Raw genomic sequence first — 18,126 nt, 5'->3', positions numbered from 1 at the left:
TCGGCTGGGCTCAGTGGTTTCTTGAACCCTTCCAAGGGTGGGCCACCTGTACAATATTTCTAGCTAATGCACATCTCTTGCAAAAAGGACTAATTTCACCGAAGGAAAAAATCTTTCTAACAAAAGTATCATCAATATAAAGACACCTCACAAGTGTGAACTTCTGATCAGAGTTTTTCAAATGCTAACTAATCACCCCTGGAGAATGTATTCCTGAAAGTGTACTTCACATATAAACTGACCTCTCCTAGGACAGAGATTAAAAGTAACTCACGCAAACAGACTCACAGACACAGAAAACAAACGTAAGGTTACCAAAGGGGAAAGGATGGGGAGGGATAAATTAGGAGTTTGGGATCAGCAGATACACAAACTCCTATATATAAAACAGATAAACAACAAGGACCTACTATATAGCACAGGGAACTATATTCAATATCTTGTAATAAACTATAAAAGGATCTGAAAAAGTATATATGTGTATGTATGTATGTGTATATATATATATATATATATATATATATCTGAATCACTTTGCCATACACTAGAAACTAACACAAAATTGTAAATCAATTCTACTTCAGTTAAAAAAAAAAAACTAACTCATGCATATAATTTCACACCTCTTGTGAAAGGTTAAGTAGTTTCAAGTAAATGACACTAGGTTTCTCAAAATAATACTCGGAGAAACCATAAAATGACTTATGAAATCGTTTCACACTCCTCTCCCTTTGTATACATGATTTTTTTCTGCCTATAACACCCACTCCTCCCACAGGAGCCCATCAGGAGTTGATTCCTACGTGCCTTCAAAATTTAGCTCAAGAATTGCCTCCTCTAAAAAATCATCTCCAGACCCTGTTAGACTGAGTAGGGCTCGCGGCATGCCCCACGCGTACCACCAACACAGTCCAATCAACTACGGCGGTCCAATCTTTGCTTTCCATATGGGTCCCTTCCTCTCAACCAGCACTGAACCGATTCAGAGCAGGGCCTGATTCTAGCACCCCAGTGTATTCTCAGTGCTTCATTTAAACAGGTGGTTTGCAAAAAGCACTTATTATGAATATATGAGTAAACAAAATACTTAACAAAATACTTAAGTGTTTTCTGTGTCCATATTCTGTGTCATATTTATATACCTCTATTCATACTAATTTATCCTATTAATATGAATAGGATGTAAAAAAAAACTTTGAAACATAAAAGGTACTTGTCCTATAGAATGCTAATTTCTCAAAAAAAAAAACCTCATTTGATTTTGTATCCTAGTTGTCAGCTGCCATCACCCCAAACTTTGAGCTTTAAAAGGAAAACCCTTAGCCCTGCACGCTCTAAGAAATCTAGTGTCCTCTCCAAGATTTATAGGAATGTGCAAGGGCTTATTTACTTTCCATGGTTCATTGCCAATGCTTGAGTTTTTACCTCACTGACTCTAGTATTTTATCTGCTTTTCACCTTCTCCTAATGTTTGCTTCCAAGAGTCTGAATATACAAATGAACAGTGGTCAGACTATTTATGACAAAAGGACTCCAGCCGCAACCTGTGCAGGAAACAGCATGGAAGCCACATTGTAACAGCTGCAGCCATAAACTCAGAATGGTGAGGACTTGGTCGATAACTGCCAGCCTCACTCTTTTTTGTACTGTGTCCCTTTGACTCAAGACCAACCAGAGAAACCTAAATATGCTCTCCTATCCAAACCACATAGGATGCTCTGTTTCTCATTAGCTTGACTCCAGTCCCCCCATGGCAATCAGGGCACACCTTAAGCCCTCCCTCATTAGCATATATTAAATGACACGCCCACAGGTGCCAAGACAGTTCCGAGGCCACCCATAAAAAGTCCAAAAGTGGGCGGTGGCCCAATTCCTGGAAATCCCTGCCCCTTCCCCAAAATAGCTGGCATAATCCTCCTACTGATCAGCCGATGAAATTACCATGCCCATAAAAAGTAACCACCCTGTATTTTGGGGCTGCTCTCGTCTTTTGAGAAGGACTGCTTTCTGTCTGTGGAGTGTGTACCTCTCTCAATAAATCTACTTCTTACCTATCACTTCGCCTCTCACTGAATTCCTTCTGCAGTGAGACATAAAGAACCTGAGCTTCCGGTGTGCGACTTCAATTAAAAGACAGTGGGTCTGAGCTCCAGTCTGAGTTTTGGCTGTGTTTGAATCTCACCTGAGGTTGTGCAGTTTCAATACCAATACAAAGAATGATTATCGGGCTTCCCTGGTGGTACAGTGGTTGGGAGTCTGCATGCTAATGCAGGGGACACGGGTTCGAGCCCTGGTCCGGGAGGATCCCGCATGCTGAGAAGCGACTAGGCCCGTGAGCCACAACTACTGAGCCTGCGCATCTGGAGCCTGTGCTCCGCAACAAGAGAGGCCGCGATAGTGAGAGGCCCGTGTACCGTGATGAAGACTAGCCCCCACTTGCCACAACTAGAGAAAGCCCTCGCACAGAAACGAAGACCCAACACAGCAAAAATAAATTAATTAATTAATAAACTCCTACCCCCAACATCTTCAAAAAAAAATAAAAAGAATGATTATCGATTAATCATGTTGCAGAATGTGTGATTCAAAAATATCACTTGGGGAGTGCGGTCTGACCCATGATGAACCTCAATCTGCATTTTGAGAAGTCACATGAAAATGGTATGCTTTTTTTTTTTGCGTGTATCTTTTTTTTTTCATCTTTATTGGAGTATAATTGCTTTACAATGTTGTGTTAAGTTTCTGCTGTATAACAAAGTGTATCAGCTATATGTATACATATATCCCCATTTCCCCTCCCTCTTGCATCTCCCTCCCACCTTCCCTATCCCACCCCTCTAAGGTGGTCACAAAGCACCGAGCTGATCTCCCTGTGCTATTTTACATTTGGTAGGGTATATATGTCCACGCCACTCTCTCAGTTCGTCCCACCTTACGCTTCACCCCCCACACACACTGTTTCTTCAAGGAAAATGGTATGCTTTAATGACAACCCAATGCCAAATGGCAATAAAATAGATAACAATGAAGAAGAAAAAAGGACAAAAACCTAAAAACTCTCTTTACCAAATCACTTCCAAGTCACAGTGAGGAATCTAGGATGACAAAAATCTGATACAGCTTATGACAGAGAAACTCTTCTAACCCTTCGAACTGGCATGGTTTGCTCACTGGTACTAGGTCTCCTTGTTAAAAAGAAGAGACTGGAACATCTGAGACAACAGACTGAGAGCCCTTTTGCTGCTGTGGAGTTAGATGATTTGTTCATCAGTGCCTTCCCCTTCTAGAATCTTCCACAGAACTTATAAACAACATGTACACCATTTAAATAAATACCACTGTAACTCTATGCAATGTCCCTGCATTAATGACTTTTCTGTATCATAAAATTCCACCATTCATTACTTTTTTTAGTTGCAGAGGTAATACACCTATATGGAGCAATCCAAGGAATTTTAATATTTAATGCTAGTGGTATTGCTTTCTTAAATAAAGATATTCATATGTGCTAAAGGCCATTTCACGACATGTCATAAAAACAGAGTCATTCTGAACTCTTTTTGAAAATGCAGATTCCCAAGTCTAGGGACTTTTTAATTTCTGTGCTCAAAAACTGGGTCCCTCATTCAAAAAACATGTGTCTGCATATGCACATTAATTACTACTAATGGTCCTCAACAATACGGCTCAGAAGAAATGAATGTCTGTGAGGTAGGGATGCTAAAGACAGCTCTAAGACCTTCAAGCTAAACAATCACAAATGCACTGAAACATGTAAATTACACTCACGCTAAACCATATTTCATTTGTTCTTAAGTAAAGCCACTGATGCCCAAGATGAAGATTTGTTTATAATTTTAAAAACTTCTTTTCCATTTTAAGAAAGGTTGAACATGAGATACTGAAGTTCAGCAGCTTTAAACTGTAAGTAACCACGTACCCACATTTAAATTTTCTTATTTCACAAAGAATAAAGCAACAATCTTATAACCTATGGAAAGTGTATTTCTAAACCTTAATCATTTATAATGAAAGTATGCTTTATACTCTTATTTTTGTAGAGGGTGTTTTTTCTTACTTAAAAAAAAATTTTACTGATGGAAGTAAATAATTTGAAAATGGAAGTTTACTATTCTAAGCACTCAACCAAAATTCCTATTCTACCTTTGAAAATTAATCAGCAGTTCCTTCATTTCAGTAGACCTTAAAAAAATCTGATACATCTGACAGCACAATTAACATGTTCACACCAACTGCAAGTCTCCTTACCCCACACAAGGTACTGTCAGGTGTCCAGGAAAAACGTGCCTAGAACATGACCTCTACCACTGCTAATGGCAGAGCAGATGATTCAGAAGGCCCCTTTTGAGGAGAACAACTAACTATAAAAACTAGACACAACACTGTTTAAATCTTCTTTACAATATTAAGTGCTTAAAAAGATGTTAAGGAATTCCCGAGGCCACATCAGGTTGGCAAAATTTCAAAAGTCTGACAATACACTACTGGCAAGACTGGGGAGAAACAGGCCCTCTGATCACTGCTGGTGGGAAAGCAAAATAGTAAACCCATGTGGAAGGGACTCGGGAAGTATCTAGCACAATTACATACGCATTTACCCTTTGATCCCACAGTCCAGGAATTTGCACTGAAGAGACACCTCCAACAGAAGGAAACTGCACATGCACAAGGTTATTTGTTTGTGATTGAAAAGATTAGAAACTACCCAAATGTCCACACATCAGAGATGGGTTGAACAACCTATGATATACACAAACATGACGGAGTGCTACACTGCTCTTATGAAGAAAGAGATGGAATAATTTCCAGTATCCATACTAAATGAAAAAGCAAAGTGCAAAAGAGAAAATATAGTATGTTACTTCTTGTATAAGGAAGAAAGGGGAAATAAGAAAACGTTATCTCTACAAAAAGAAACACTGAAAGGACAAGCCAGAAAACTAGACTGGTTACCTATAAGAGTAGGGAGGGTATGATGGAATGGTGATGAAGTGAACAGGCTATATACCCGGGGGGGAGAGGGGAAGGGAGTGATGCTGCTCTGAATATGTCTGTTTTTACAGTTTTTACTTTTGGAAGCATGCTAACCTTCTACATATTCAAAAAATAAAATCAATGCGCTTCCCTGGTGGCGCGGTGGTTGAGAGTCCACCTGCCGATGCAGGGGACACGGGTTTGTGCCCCGGTCCGGGAAGATCCCGCATGCCACAGAGTGGCAGGGCCCGTGAGCCATGGCCACTGAGCCTGTGCGTCCGGAGCCTGTGCTCCGCAACAGGAGAGGCCACAACAGTGAGAGGCCCGCGTACCGCAAAAATAAATAAATACATAAAATAAAAAAATCAAATCAAATCAAAAAGCATAAGAAGGGAAGAAAAGAAAACCTAAAATTGAAAGCAAATTGAAAATAAATCAACTATATTTCAAATGAATATTATTCAATATGACCACACTAAAAGGGAAGACGGGGCACTAATCCAAGTATTGACTGTACACCCCAGCCTTGCTTGGGTGACATCTGGGAGGTGGGGGGAGGAGGAAATCCTGCAAACAAATCCTGATTTCATGAGGTTTGTTTTCGTACTGGTCTGGGTAAAGCAATTCTGCAACAATTTCAGACATATTATAACATTAAGCAAATGAGGAAATGTGCTGATGTTGCTGGAAGCCAGAATTTTTACAAAGGAAGAAAGGACACAAAAATATGGAATGGGGCAAGGCAAGAAAGAACCATGTGGGAATGAACTGGATTTGAAGACACTGGTGTGAACTCATGATTTCAAAATATGTTTATGTGTGTGTACGTGTATATGTAAGTATGCATACAAATGTGTCCTCTGTGTGTTCATACGTATACTTACATGTATATATTTCCTAGCTCTGTTTCTTGGAAGGGTCTAGAAGCTAAGACATCCCAGGAGACAGGAGACATTTAGCGCCCTGATTGTGGTCTCTAAAGCCATTTCCCACGAAAGGGAACCAGGGCTCCTCAAAGAAATGACTGATTCTAGAGCCAGGTCAGGTTCGTTACAAGCTGAGGCAAGAATACCTTGCTGTGACACAAAGTAAAAACTCACTCAAAAAATGAGAGGGTATGTCACAAGGACAGAGGAGCCAACTTGAAAGGCCAAATCTGATATAATTAGAGCACCAAAATAATTATAGTAATGAAGCCATCGAAAAAAATAGGAATTTGTGGTAGACAGAATGATGGTAGACAGAAAGATGTCCACACCCTTCTCCCTGAAACCTGTTCATTTGTTACCTTACACAGCAAAAGGGATTTAGTAGATGTGATTAAGTTAAGGAACTTGAGGTGTTTATCCTGGATTATACAGGTGGGCCCAATGTAAAATCAAAGGTCCCTGACAAGAGGGCCAGAGTCAGAGAAGAAGATGTGACAACAAAAGCAGAGGTGAGAGAGAGAGAGAGGGGAGAGAGAGATTTGAAGGTACTACACTGCCAGCTTCAAAGATGGAGGAAGAGGTCACAAGCCAAGGAATGCAGGCAGCTCTTAGAAGCTGGAAAAGCCAAACAAACAAACAAACAAACAGATTTTCTCCTTAGATCCTCTAAAAGGAACACAGGTAGGCTGACATCTTGCTTGTAGCCCCAAAGACCCATTCTGTACTTCTGACCTACAGAATTCTAAAATAATAAATCTGTGTTTTTTTAAGCCACTAAATTTGTGGTAATTTGTTATAGCAGCTACAGGAAACTAATACAGAATACAAGTCCATGTCAATGATACATAGATATGCTAATTCATATCAGTTAACTTCATTTAAAAAATAGGCTTAAAAAAATAGGCTTACATTAAGCTCTAAACACTTTTTCATTAGAAAAAATTTTTCGTATCTATGAAAACTTTTTAATATAACACAAAGATGTACTAATCCTAAGTATATAACTTAGTTAACTTTCACAATATGAACACACTCATATTACTAGCACCCAGATTAAAAAAAAAAAAAAAAAAAAGGTACTTCCAGGACATTTTGGACAAAGCCCCCTTGTAAACCCTTAATTGCCCCAAGGGTATCCACTAACCTGACTTGTAACTGATTAGTTTTCTCTGTTTTTAAACTTAATGCAAATCGATCATGTTATTTCGTATTTGTTATCTTTGTCACAGATTAACTTTGTGAGATTTATCCATGTTCTTAAGTGTAACTACAGATCATTCATTTTCCTTGCTGCATAGTATTCTATTACATGACCAAATCATAGTTTACTTACCCATTAGATTGTTGATTGGCATTTGGATAGTTTCCCATTTGGGGCTATGAGCATCCTCTATGTGTATATGGGTGAACATACGCTTGCATTTCTATTGAATGTATATTTATAGGTGAAATTGCTGAGTCATAATGTATTTATGTTTACTTTCAGTAGCTACTACCAAACAGGTTTCCAAAGGAATTGTACCAACTTACATTCCCACTAGAAGTTTCTGAGAGTTCCATTTGCTCTACATCCTCACCAACTCTTGGTACTAACTCAAAACTTTAGTTTCATTCAAGTTAAACTACTCAATGTTTATTAGCCTCCAGCCTTCAGTTTAAAAACTTACAAAAGGACAGGCTTTTCATTAAAGAAGGTATTATGGCTTAGCTTAAAGCCATGGCTTAAGCTTTTATGGTTTTTAAAGTTTAAACAGATTATATTTTAGGCAACTTATGTATATTACTGTTAGAAATTTCTAATAAAGAATCATCTTTATTTTCCCCTTTGCTATTAATAACATTTTTTTTGAAACCACCATGAATGGGAACAAATTCTCTGTACAAACCAAATCATTATGGTATTTCTAACTGCTCTGCAAGCCACACTGATAATTTCCAACTATGAGGCACTAAATGATCTCAACTATGGGAAAAAATGTGAGTTAACTATCTGTGCTCGGCAAGAATTAAGTGCATGTAACCACTTCCATATAACAAAGTACTGACCAGTACCCTTGAATACAGTTTGTGCTAACATTTCCAACAATGTGATATCCTTTGCGGTGCTGGATCTTCAGTTTCACGTATACCAGTCATGCTCAACAAGAGGTAATTAGAGGGTTTCCCATGAGTTACAGCATTAAAAAAATATTTTTTAGGAAGTCCATGAGTTACAATGATAGCTTCCCTATAGTAACACAGGCTGTCCTTGCAATGATTATTACGGTAGCACTTCATGATTAGAAAGTAAACTAATTAAATGTCTCATTAAATATAAGTATAGACATTTGTAAGTACTGGATCTTAACAAATTATCCATGGGGTTACTGCTCATTAAGGAAAAGAATCAATAAGCAACACTCAAGCAAGTAGTATCTCAATGGAAGACTGAGAAATCATTGCTAAGAAAGTGACCATAACAAACAGGCTTTCTGGCAATAGTGGGTATGGTTATTTGGATTAATTCTCTCACCGAAAATTCACAGTGAAAAACTGCCAGATAAAATATCAACAAACAAAACCTTAAAATATTTAAGACCTGAAAAGGCAGCGGGGGAGCCTTCCTACCAATTTCTGAATGAAAGCCTTGACTAGAGAGTCGAGTAGAACATATGAGCACGGAACTGATAGTGCTCTGGAGGCATTTACCAATACCACAAACACAAGGCTCCAATGGAGGCCAGTGGGACCAGAGAGACAGGGGTCTGAGCTCACGTCTGCTCAGCGTGTGGAGTTTTGGGAGTCTTCTACACGGAGCTGGGCACTTTGGGGCGGGTGTGGGGATGATACCCTCAGAGTTAGGAAAACCAGATCTAGTCACCAACCCCTCCACATAAATTCACACTCCTGGGAACTGCTAAGAAGGCTGCCCTGAGAAGTTATGCTCTCAGACCTACGGTCTCAGGAATTTTCACACTGGGTACAAATGACCGTGGTCTGAGGTAGCCCTGGCTGGCAGGGCCCCAACAAACATGAAGCCTCTTGGAGGAGGGAACATCCACACTAGGCTTGAGGAAATGCCCACAAACAGATTTCAAGTCCCATGACCAACACGCAGTAAACGTTAACAAGGTGTGCAAGAAAACAAGACGAAGTGGGTACGAGCAAGATATAACAGACACCACATCACAGTCTTCTGACACTGAAATTATGAGACACTGTAAAATAACTACATCTAACAAATGTGAATAAACAAAGCACAAACTGGGAAATAACTACAAGGAAGAGGAAATTATAAAAAGCAATACAGTAGATTGAATAAAACAGACAAGCAGAATTTCTAGTGACAACATAACTTCTACACATGAAAAACAACCAAAATTTAAAACGTTGTGGATGTATTTGGCACCAGACTGAACACAGAAACAGAGCAAAATTAACCACAATATAACTGAGAGAGAAAGGGTGAAATATACAGAAAGACAGTAAGAAGTATAGAAAATACAGTGAGAAAGCTTAATATACACGGGATCTGAGCTGCTAAAAGGAGACGGAGCAGGGGAGAGAGAAGATAAGCAGAGATGAGGGTTGAGAATGTGGCAACGTTGAAGAAAAAGGGACAATCCACAGATCCAAAAAGTACACAGAATCCTCAGCAGAATATACAAAAAGAAGTTCATATTTAGTTATGACACAGTGAGTCTATAGAAACCAAAGGCCCTCCCCCCTCCACCCCAGAAGAAGTCTTAGGAGGAAGCAAGGAACAGAGAGACAGATTATCTTCACAGGAAAAACCAACTATCAGTGAACTTCTCAATAGCAACAACCCAGAACATAAGATAATGAAATAGTATCTTCACAGTACTAAACAACAACGAAAGTAACTGCCAACCTAGAATTCAACACTCAGAAAAAAAAAAATCTCCCTCAAGAAACAATGACTTTGGGACTTCCCTGGTGGTCCAGTGGTTAAGACTCCGTGCTCCCAATATAGGGGGCCTGGGTTTCAATCCAGGGTCAGGGAACTAGGTCCTGCATGCTGCAACTAAAAGGTCCCGTATGCCGCAACTAAGACCCGACACAGCCAAATAAAATAAATAAATATTTGGGGAAAAACAAAAAGAAACAATGACTTTATCAGACAGAGTTTGCCACCAGCTCACCCAAAGCTAAGGAAAACTGTGCAGGATGAATGTCAGTCAGAAATAAGTGAACCCAGATGGAAGGACTGAGAAGTAAGAAAGAAAGAAAAGCAAGAAAAGTAGTAAATATGGGGGCAAAGGCAAATGAACATATTATAGTAGTAATAATGAGTATCCTTTTATCATTTCATAACAAAAGGGAGTTAAAAAGAGAGAGAAACAAGACAGACTTTAAAATATCAAAAAATATATATATATCAGGTAAAAGTTACATATATATCATGAGAGGACTAAATGGAGTTGAGTAGGCTATGGCCTGTACTTTACTTAAAGAAAAGATCATTTCTTTTTAAGTTCAGCTTTTGCTACCAACCTTACATAGAGAAAAAAAATGCAGAAAAAAGTTAGCCAACAGAAAAGAAAGATAAGAAAGTAGAAGTAGGAAAAGAGAAAATATGTACGACAAAGCTTGAAAGAAGATGGTGGAATGAATCTAAATATACTAACAATTACAGTAAATGTAAATGGAGTACATGTTCCAGGGAAAAGTCAAATTAGATTTTTTTTAAGTACTATATGATATTTACTTGACACAGATCTAAACATAAGGACAGAGAGATGTTGAAAGGAAAAGAATGAGAGAAGATGTATCAGGAAGCAAGCAGGTATGATTATATTAAGCTGGGATGAAACAGATCTTAAGACAAAAACATTACTAGAAAATAAAGGTCACTTTACAATGAGAAAAAGGTCAATTTCATAAAATGGCATAATAATTTTAAATTTGCATGCACCTAATAATATGGCTTCAAAATATATAAAACAAAAACTACAGAACTACACAAGAATAAACAAATTCATAATAGCCTTAAAGGAGATTTAGAAACACTTCTCTTAGTAACTTCTAGGACAAACAGACAAAAATTTAAAAAGATAGAAAAGATGTGAACAAGATAACTAATAAATTTAACCTAACAGACATATAACCGAATACTGCACCTAAGAATTGCAAAATACCTATTCTTTCCAAACACATACAGAACATCTACCAAAAAGTTTTGTAATGGACTATGAAGCAAGCCTTAATAAATTTCAATAGACTGAAATTAGAGTACTGCTCTAACTTCAACGCAATTAAGTCAGAAATCAATTATTAAAAAAAACTAAAAAGTGCCCATATGTTTGAAAATTTATTTATCTTAATAACCCATGAATGAAAGCAAATATTTTAACTGAAATATACCAAAAATGCTACATACCAACATTTGTGGAATGCAGCTAAAGCAGTATTTAGGAGGGAGACACAATCTTCAATGCATATGTTAGAAAGGAAGAAATATTTTTAAAAATCAACTATTTATCTCAAAAAGTTAGGAAAAGAATGCAGAATAAATCCAAAGAAAGGAGAAAGGATGCAAACAGAACAGAAATTAACAAAATTAGAACAAAATTAAGCAAACAGAACAGAAACTAATAAAAGAGAAAAGAAACATATAGTATGTAGGAGATTAGCAAAACCGAACACTGGCTCGCTCTTTGATAAAGTCAGTAAAACTAAGAAACCTCTAGTTAGATTGTTCAAGAGAAGAAAAAGAAGGAATAACAGTAAATAGCAAATATTTTTAAAGGATATATTATTATATTACACAAACACTAGGAAAAATTGGCAAGAAAATACTATGAACTTCTTTATGCCAATAAATTTGAAAAACTACACAAGAAAACCAAAATCTTAGAAAGACGTGGACAAGCATGTCATAAAAGATTATTCCCAAAGGGCCAGTAAACAGCTGAAAAACCACTCAGCCTCATAAGTAGTCTTGACTATACAATTTATAACTATGGTGAAACATCACTATACACCCATTCATTTAAAAGGCTGAAATAACAAGAATTGGGAAGAACGAGGACATGAGGTCCTGCAGTGCTGGTGTGAAAGTAAACTGGAACCCCCTCTCTGGAAAACACAATGTCACTTTCTAGACAAACTGAGTTTGCATATTTCCTATAACCACTAATTCCGTTCCTATGTATGTACCCCAGAAATAATGCATGCTTATGTGGAGCAAAATACATAAACAAGAATATCTGTAGCAGTATTGTTTGTAAATTCCAAATACAAGACATAGCCTAATGTCTATCAAGGATAAATAAGTAAACTGTGATATTTTATATACTCAGGTTTCTACAATGGGACACTATACACTCATGAAGAATAAAAGCACAAAGATACTTAACAACATGGATGTTACAAACACTTAGCAAAAAAAAACAAGTCACAAATGAATACATACCGTATTGAAACAAACAGCAAAAGCAGGCAAAACCAGCCTATATTGTTTAAGAATGCAGGCACAGGCCCACAAAGGAACGCACAGGCATGATTACTATGAAAGTCAGGACAGTGGTCCCCTCTCCAGGGAGGAAAGGATTTGTGATTGAGGGGACTTCGGGGCTCAAAATGGTAACATTCTGTTTTGTTTTTCTTTTTTAACTGGGTGGTGATTTCTTGAGCACTTGCTTTACAACTAGTCATCAAACTACACACACGTTAATACACTTTTCTGTATTTTATATTTTATAATAGAATATATTGAAAACAACCATAAAGAGCTGGTAGACATTTCCTACCCTCAAAAAATAATTATCCCCTCTCTCTCTTGAGAATGTATCATTAAAGTCCTAAGCTGCCATGTAAGAAGTCGGGCCACCCTAAAGTCTCCCTGCTGGAGACACCCACAGAGATGGAGAGGGATGCCTGCAGAGTCCCAGCTGGAGGCAGACATGTGAGGGAGTGACCTTCAGATGATTCCAGCCCCAAGCACCACTGACTGGAACCTCCTGAAAGACCCTGACTGAGAACTGCCTTGCTGACCTAAGTCAACCCCTAGAACCAGGAGAGAGAATACGAAAATGATTGCTGTGGTCCTCGTCTTACCTGGCTCGTTTTCTTGAGGGCTTTCTGCTGATGAGAACGTAGTCACAAAACTTGCCTCCCTCCTCTAAAGTCATCACTCAGCTCACCTAAGGATCACCCTAAGGCATAGGTTCTCAAATGGGGGCAATTTCGCTGCCCAGAAGACATCTGGCAATGTGTAGAGACCCTTTTGGTTGCTGCAGCCGAGGGGGGCTGGACTGGGTGCTACCCTCATCCAGAAGCCAGGGATGCTGCTAAACATCTACAATGCCCAGGACATGCCCCAAAGCAAGGAACTGTCCATCGCCAAATGCCCACAGTCCAAGGTTGAGAAACTCTGTTCTAAGAGTCTTCGCTGTTGGTTACAACCAATAATCAGGCAAGGAGTAAGAAGGAGCACACTGGGGGTAAGGTGTGGACCAGAAGGGAAAGAGAATAATGAGTAAAGAACCACCAAAAACAAGTCAACAAGGAAGGAAGGGATTTCTTATGTTCATCCTGTCAAGGGGTAACTTTTCTCAATGGTTATTTCATGTGAGGAACATATATGAACCAAGCACATGTAAACTAGTCTCTTTATATACGGAATTACCAAGTAAACAAAGAAGTATCTTTCTCCAAAGTTGCCAGAACTGACCGTAGAGCAATAGTCTTTCAATAAAACAGGATACTGTATCACTGCTTCAAAAGTCGACAGGGTGATCTTGATAAATTCTTCTGATGCCATCAGTCCTAGAAATACAGTTAATTATTATAGATGTTTATTTATATGTCCAAAATCATAATGTCAGAATACCTCAAGTACAGATGTAAAATGTCCCATGGTCTACTCACCTACAGCTCCATCTATGTTAGTTTCTCCTGAGTCTACTGATTTAATATGACTCTGTAAAAAATAAAAACGTTAATAAATAGAGATTTTAAAATAGCTCTGATGTAAGAATCATGCACAGAAAAAACTGAATATATGATCCTATAGATGTTCACCATGATGAACTCCAGGCAGTAGGAATCAAGTGATTTTTAGCTTCGCATTATATTTTTCTACAGTTTCTAAATTTCATGGGATAAGTAGGCATTAATCTCTTTATCCAGAAGCAGAAAGATAATATTTTTAGAAAGTCTCTTGATGGAGTTAATGCACAAAAGTCATTAGAAATTTTTTTTAAAACTTGGATAATTCTACACTACACATGAATGGTAACTGCAAATAAATAATATTTATAAGGCAGTCCTTAAAAAAACAGTAACATTTTGCCCAAAACTCTATCTATCATTCTTAATGAAATAACTCATGGAAGGCATTAAGTACTATATACATATTATGAACACTATAATCATAGCTATGAAACATGATCATATGAATAGTATATATACACTATAAACTATAATCATTTTTAAATATACAAATCACTACCAGTGAGACGAAATGTTAAAATAAAATCAATAGCAATATAAGCACAGAGGGGTCAACCTGGTAAAGTGAGGATAATCCAGTTGACACCTAAACCATTTCCAACGTGCCACACTTACTCACGCAGTACATTGGGACATTAGTGAGGATGGCACTGAATCAGGAGCAACAGTCATCTCAAAGGGAGGTCAAGCTTTAGCTACCCTGAGCATCAGTACTGCATCAAGATGCAGCAGTTAAAGGCCTGTCTTCAAAATTCACCACTGTTCTGAGACCCTCCTACATACTTTGAACCCCGACCCCAACTCCCTTAACTGTGCCCCACACACCATGTCCATGCCTCCCTGTGGGATGACCCCCAACAATGTTTCAGAGGCAGGCCTGAGCAGCTCAGCTGTGAACAACCTGGGGTGAACCTCCCAGACCCCAAGTGAGTGCTCCGAACAGAAGGGGCGCTCTGTGAACGTGATGTGAATGAAACCATCACTGCCCCGGCTAATAACAGGCAGAGCACCTGTGCTGGTGCTGCACGGAGACACTGCAGCTTAGTGCCTGCCCCTAGCTCACAAAATAATACATATATCATATTTTAGATATGATAACAAATAGCAAATAAAATATAAGATAGCCTTGGAATAAAAAATAATTATGTCAGCAATTAGCCTGGAGCGGAAAATATCAATAGATCTTATTATAATCCAATGATTTTCTTAAAATTTTTTGGTACATATACAAGACTATAGAGTGTCCTTGTCCCCATGGTAAACCACAGCCACCCCCCTACTTCTGCAGGAGACCCTCCAACACTAGTAGCATGTGGAATCTTAGTTCCCAGACCAGGGATCGAACCTGCAGCGCCTGTATTGGAAGCGCAGAGTCTTAATCACTGGACTGTCAAGAACATGAGATTTTTTCCCCAATCTTTAATGTGAGAACTAGGTGGAGCTTCTGGAGGGAAAACCCACAAAGTGTCCCCTACCTCAGACTGAGCCCCCAGGAGTTTTCAACTCTCAAGCTAGTTCATGCTGACTCTCCAATAATTCATCACAATCACTAAAGTGTTCCTACCAGTTTATTATGAAACACACAATCAGAAAATATATCAGTTTGTTTCCTTTAAAAAATGAGCTAGAGATAGCCTCATCCACCAGAGGGCAGACAGCAGAAACAAGAAGAACTACAATCCTGCAGCCTGTGGAACGAAAACCACATTCACAGAAAGACAGACAGGATGAAAAGGCAGAGGGCTATGTACCAGATGAAGGAACGACATAAAACTCCAGAAAAACAACTAAATGAAGTGGAGATAGGCAACCTTCCAGAAAAAGAAGTCAGAATAAAGATAGTAAAGATGATCCCGGACCTCGGAAAAAGAATGGAGGCAAAGATCGACAAGATGCAAGAAATGTTTAACAAAGACCTAGAAGAATTAAAGAAGAAACAAACAGAGATGAACAATACAATAACTGAAATGAAAACTACACTAGAAGGAATCAGTAGCAGAATAACTGAGGCAGAAGAATGGATAAGTGACCTGGAAGACAGAATGGTGGAATTCACTACTGTGGAACAGAATAAAGAAAAAAGAATGAAAAGAAATGAAGACAGCCTAAGAGACCTCTGGGACAACATTAAACGCAACAACATTCGCATCATAGGGGTCCCAGAAGGAGAAGAGAAAGAGAAAGGGCCCGAGGAAATACTTGAAGAGATTATAGTCGAAAACTTCCCTAACATGGGAAAGGAAATAGCCACCCAAGTCCAGGGAGCGCACAAAGTCCCATACAGGATAAACCCAAGGAGAAACACGCCAAGACACATAGTAATCAAACTGGCAAAAATTAAAGACAAAGAAAAATTATTGAAAGCAGCAAGGGAAAAATGACAAATAACATCCAAGGGAACTCCCATAAGGTTAACAGCTGATTTCTCAGCAGAAACTCTACAAGCCAGAAGGGAGTGGCACGATATATTTAAAGTGATGAAAGGGAAGTACCTACAACCAAGATTACTCTACCCGGCGAGGATCTCATTCAGATTTGATGGAGAAATTAGAAGCTTTACAGACAAGCAAAAGCTAAGAGAATTAAGAAACACCAAACCAGCTCTACAACAAGTGCTAAAGGAACTTCTCTAAGTGGGAAACACAAGAGAAGAAAAGGACCTACGAAAACAAACCCCAGGGCTTCTCTGGTGGCTCAGTGGTTGAGAGTCCGCCTGCCGATGCAGGGGACACGGGTTCGTGACCCGGTCTGGGAAGATCCCACATGCCATGGAGCAGCTAGGCCCGTGAGCCATGGCCGCTGAGCCTGCGCGTCCAGAACCTGTGCTCCGCAACGGGAGAGGCCACAACAGTGAGAGGCTCGCGTACCACAAAACAAAAACAAACCCCAAACAATTAAGAAAATGGTCATAGGAACATACATATCAATAATTACCTTAAACGTCAATGGATTAAATGTTCCAACCAAAAGACACAGACTCATTGAATGGATAAAAAAATCAAGACCCATATATATGCTGGCTAAAAGAAACCTTCTTCAGACCTACATACAGACTGAGAGTGAGGGGATGGAAAAAGATATCCATGCAAATGGAAATCAAAAGGAAGCTGGAGTAGCAATACTCATATCAGATAAAATAGACTTTAAAATAAAATAAAGAATGTTACAAGACACAAGGAAGGACACTACATAATGATCAAGGGATCAATCCAAGAAGAAGATATAACAATTATAAATATATATGTACCCAACATAGGAGCACCTCAATACATAAGGCAACTGATAACAGCTATAAAAGACGAAATCGAGAGTAATCTCCAAAATATATAAACAGCTCATGCAGCTCAATATTAAAGAAACAAACAACCCAATCCAAAAATGTGCAGAAGACCTACATAGACATTTCTCCAAAGAAGACATACAGATGGCCAAGAAGCACATGAAAAGCTGCTCAACATCACTAATGATTAGAGAAATGCAAATCAACACTACAATGAGGTATCACCTCACACCAGTGAGAATGGGCATCATCAGAAAATCTACAAACAACAAATGCTGGAGAGGGTGTGGAGAAAAGAGAACCCTCTTGTACTGCTGGTTGGAATGTAAATTGATACAGCCACTATGGAGAACAGTATGGAGGTTCCTTAAAAAACTAAAAATAGAATTATCATGTGATCCAGCAATCCCACTACTGGGCATATACCCAGAGAAAACCATAATTCAAAAAGACACACGCACCCCAACGTTCACTGCAGCACTATTTACAATAGCCAGGTCATGGAAGCAACCTAAATGCCCATCGACAGACGAATGGATAAAGAAGATGTGGTACATATATACAATGGGATATTACTCAGCCACAAAAAGGAACGAAATTGGGTTATTTGTTGAGACGTCGATGGATCTAGAGACTATCATACAGAGTGAAGTAAGTCAGAAAGAGAAAAACAAATATCGTATATTAACGCATGTATGTGGAACCTAGAAAAATAGTACAGATGAACCGGTTTGCAGGGCAGAAATTGAGACACAGATGTAGAGAACAAACGTATGGACACCAAGGGGGGAAAGCAGTGGGGGGTGGGGTGGTGGTGTGATGAATTGGAAGATTAGGATTGATATGTATACACTGATGTGTATAAAATGGATGACTAACAAGAAACTGCTGTATAAAAATATAAAATAAAATTCAAAAAACAAGACTATATATAACATACACAAAAGAAGATATATAGATAGATTT

The 18,126-nt window shown here is 38.6% G+C and overlaps 1 protein-coding gene across 5 annotated transcripts in view; it reads right to left on the bottom strand.

The window, feature by feature from the left end:
- Positions 1-18,126, bottom strand: part of ULK4 (unc-51 like kinase 4) — a 517,204-nt gene that overhangs the window by 343,093 nt on the left and 155,985 nt on the right. For all 5 annotated transcript variants that reach the window (XM_060022287.1, XM_060022288.1, XM_060022291.1 and 2 more), the window contains 2 exons: positions 13,797-13,848; positions 13,600-13,694 (listed from right to left, as the gene is read on the bottom strand). In XM_060022287.1, coding sequence (XP_059878270.1) covers positions 13,600-13,694; positions 13,797-13,848 — 147 coding nt within the window. The remainder of the gene's footprint in view (positions 1-13,599; positions 13,695-13,796; positions 13,849-18,126) is intronic.

This window comes from Delphinus delphis, chromosome 10 (genome assembly GCF_949987515.2).
Source record: "Delphinus delphis chromosome 10, mDelDel1.2, whole genome shotgun sequence".
Classification (NCBI taxonomy): domain Eukaryota; kingdom Metazoa; phylum Chordata; class Mammalia; order Artiodactyla; family Delphinidae; genus Delphinus; species Delphinus delphis.
The sequence above is the reverse complement of the archived record's forward strand: the minus strand, read 5'-3'. Positions and strand labels throughout refer to the sequence as shown.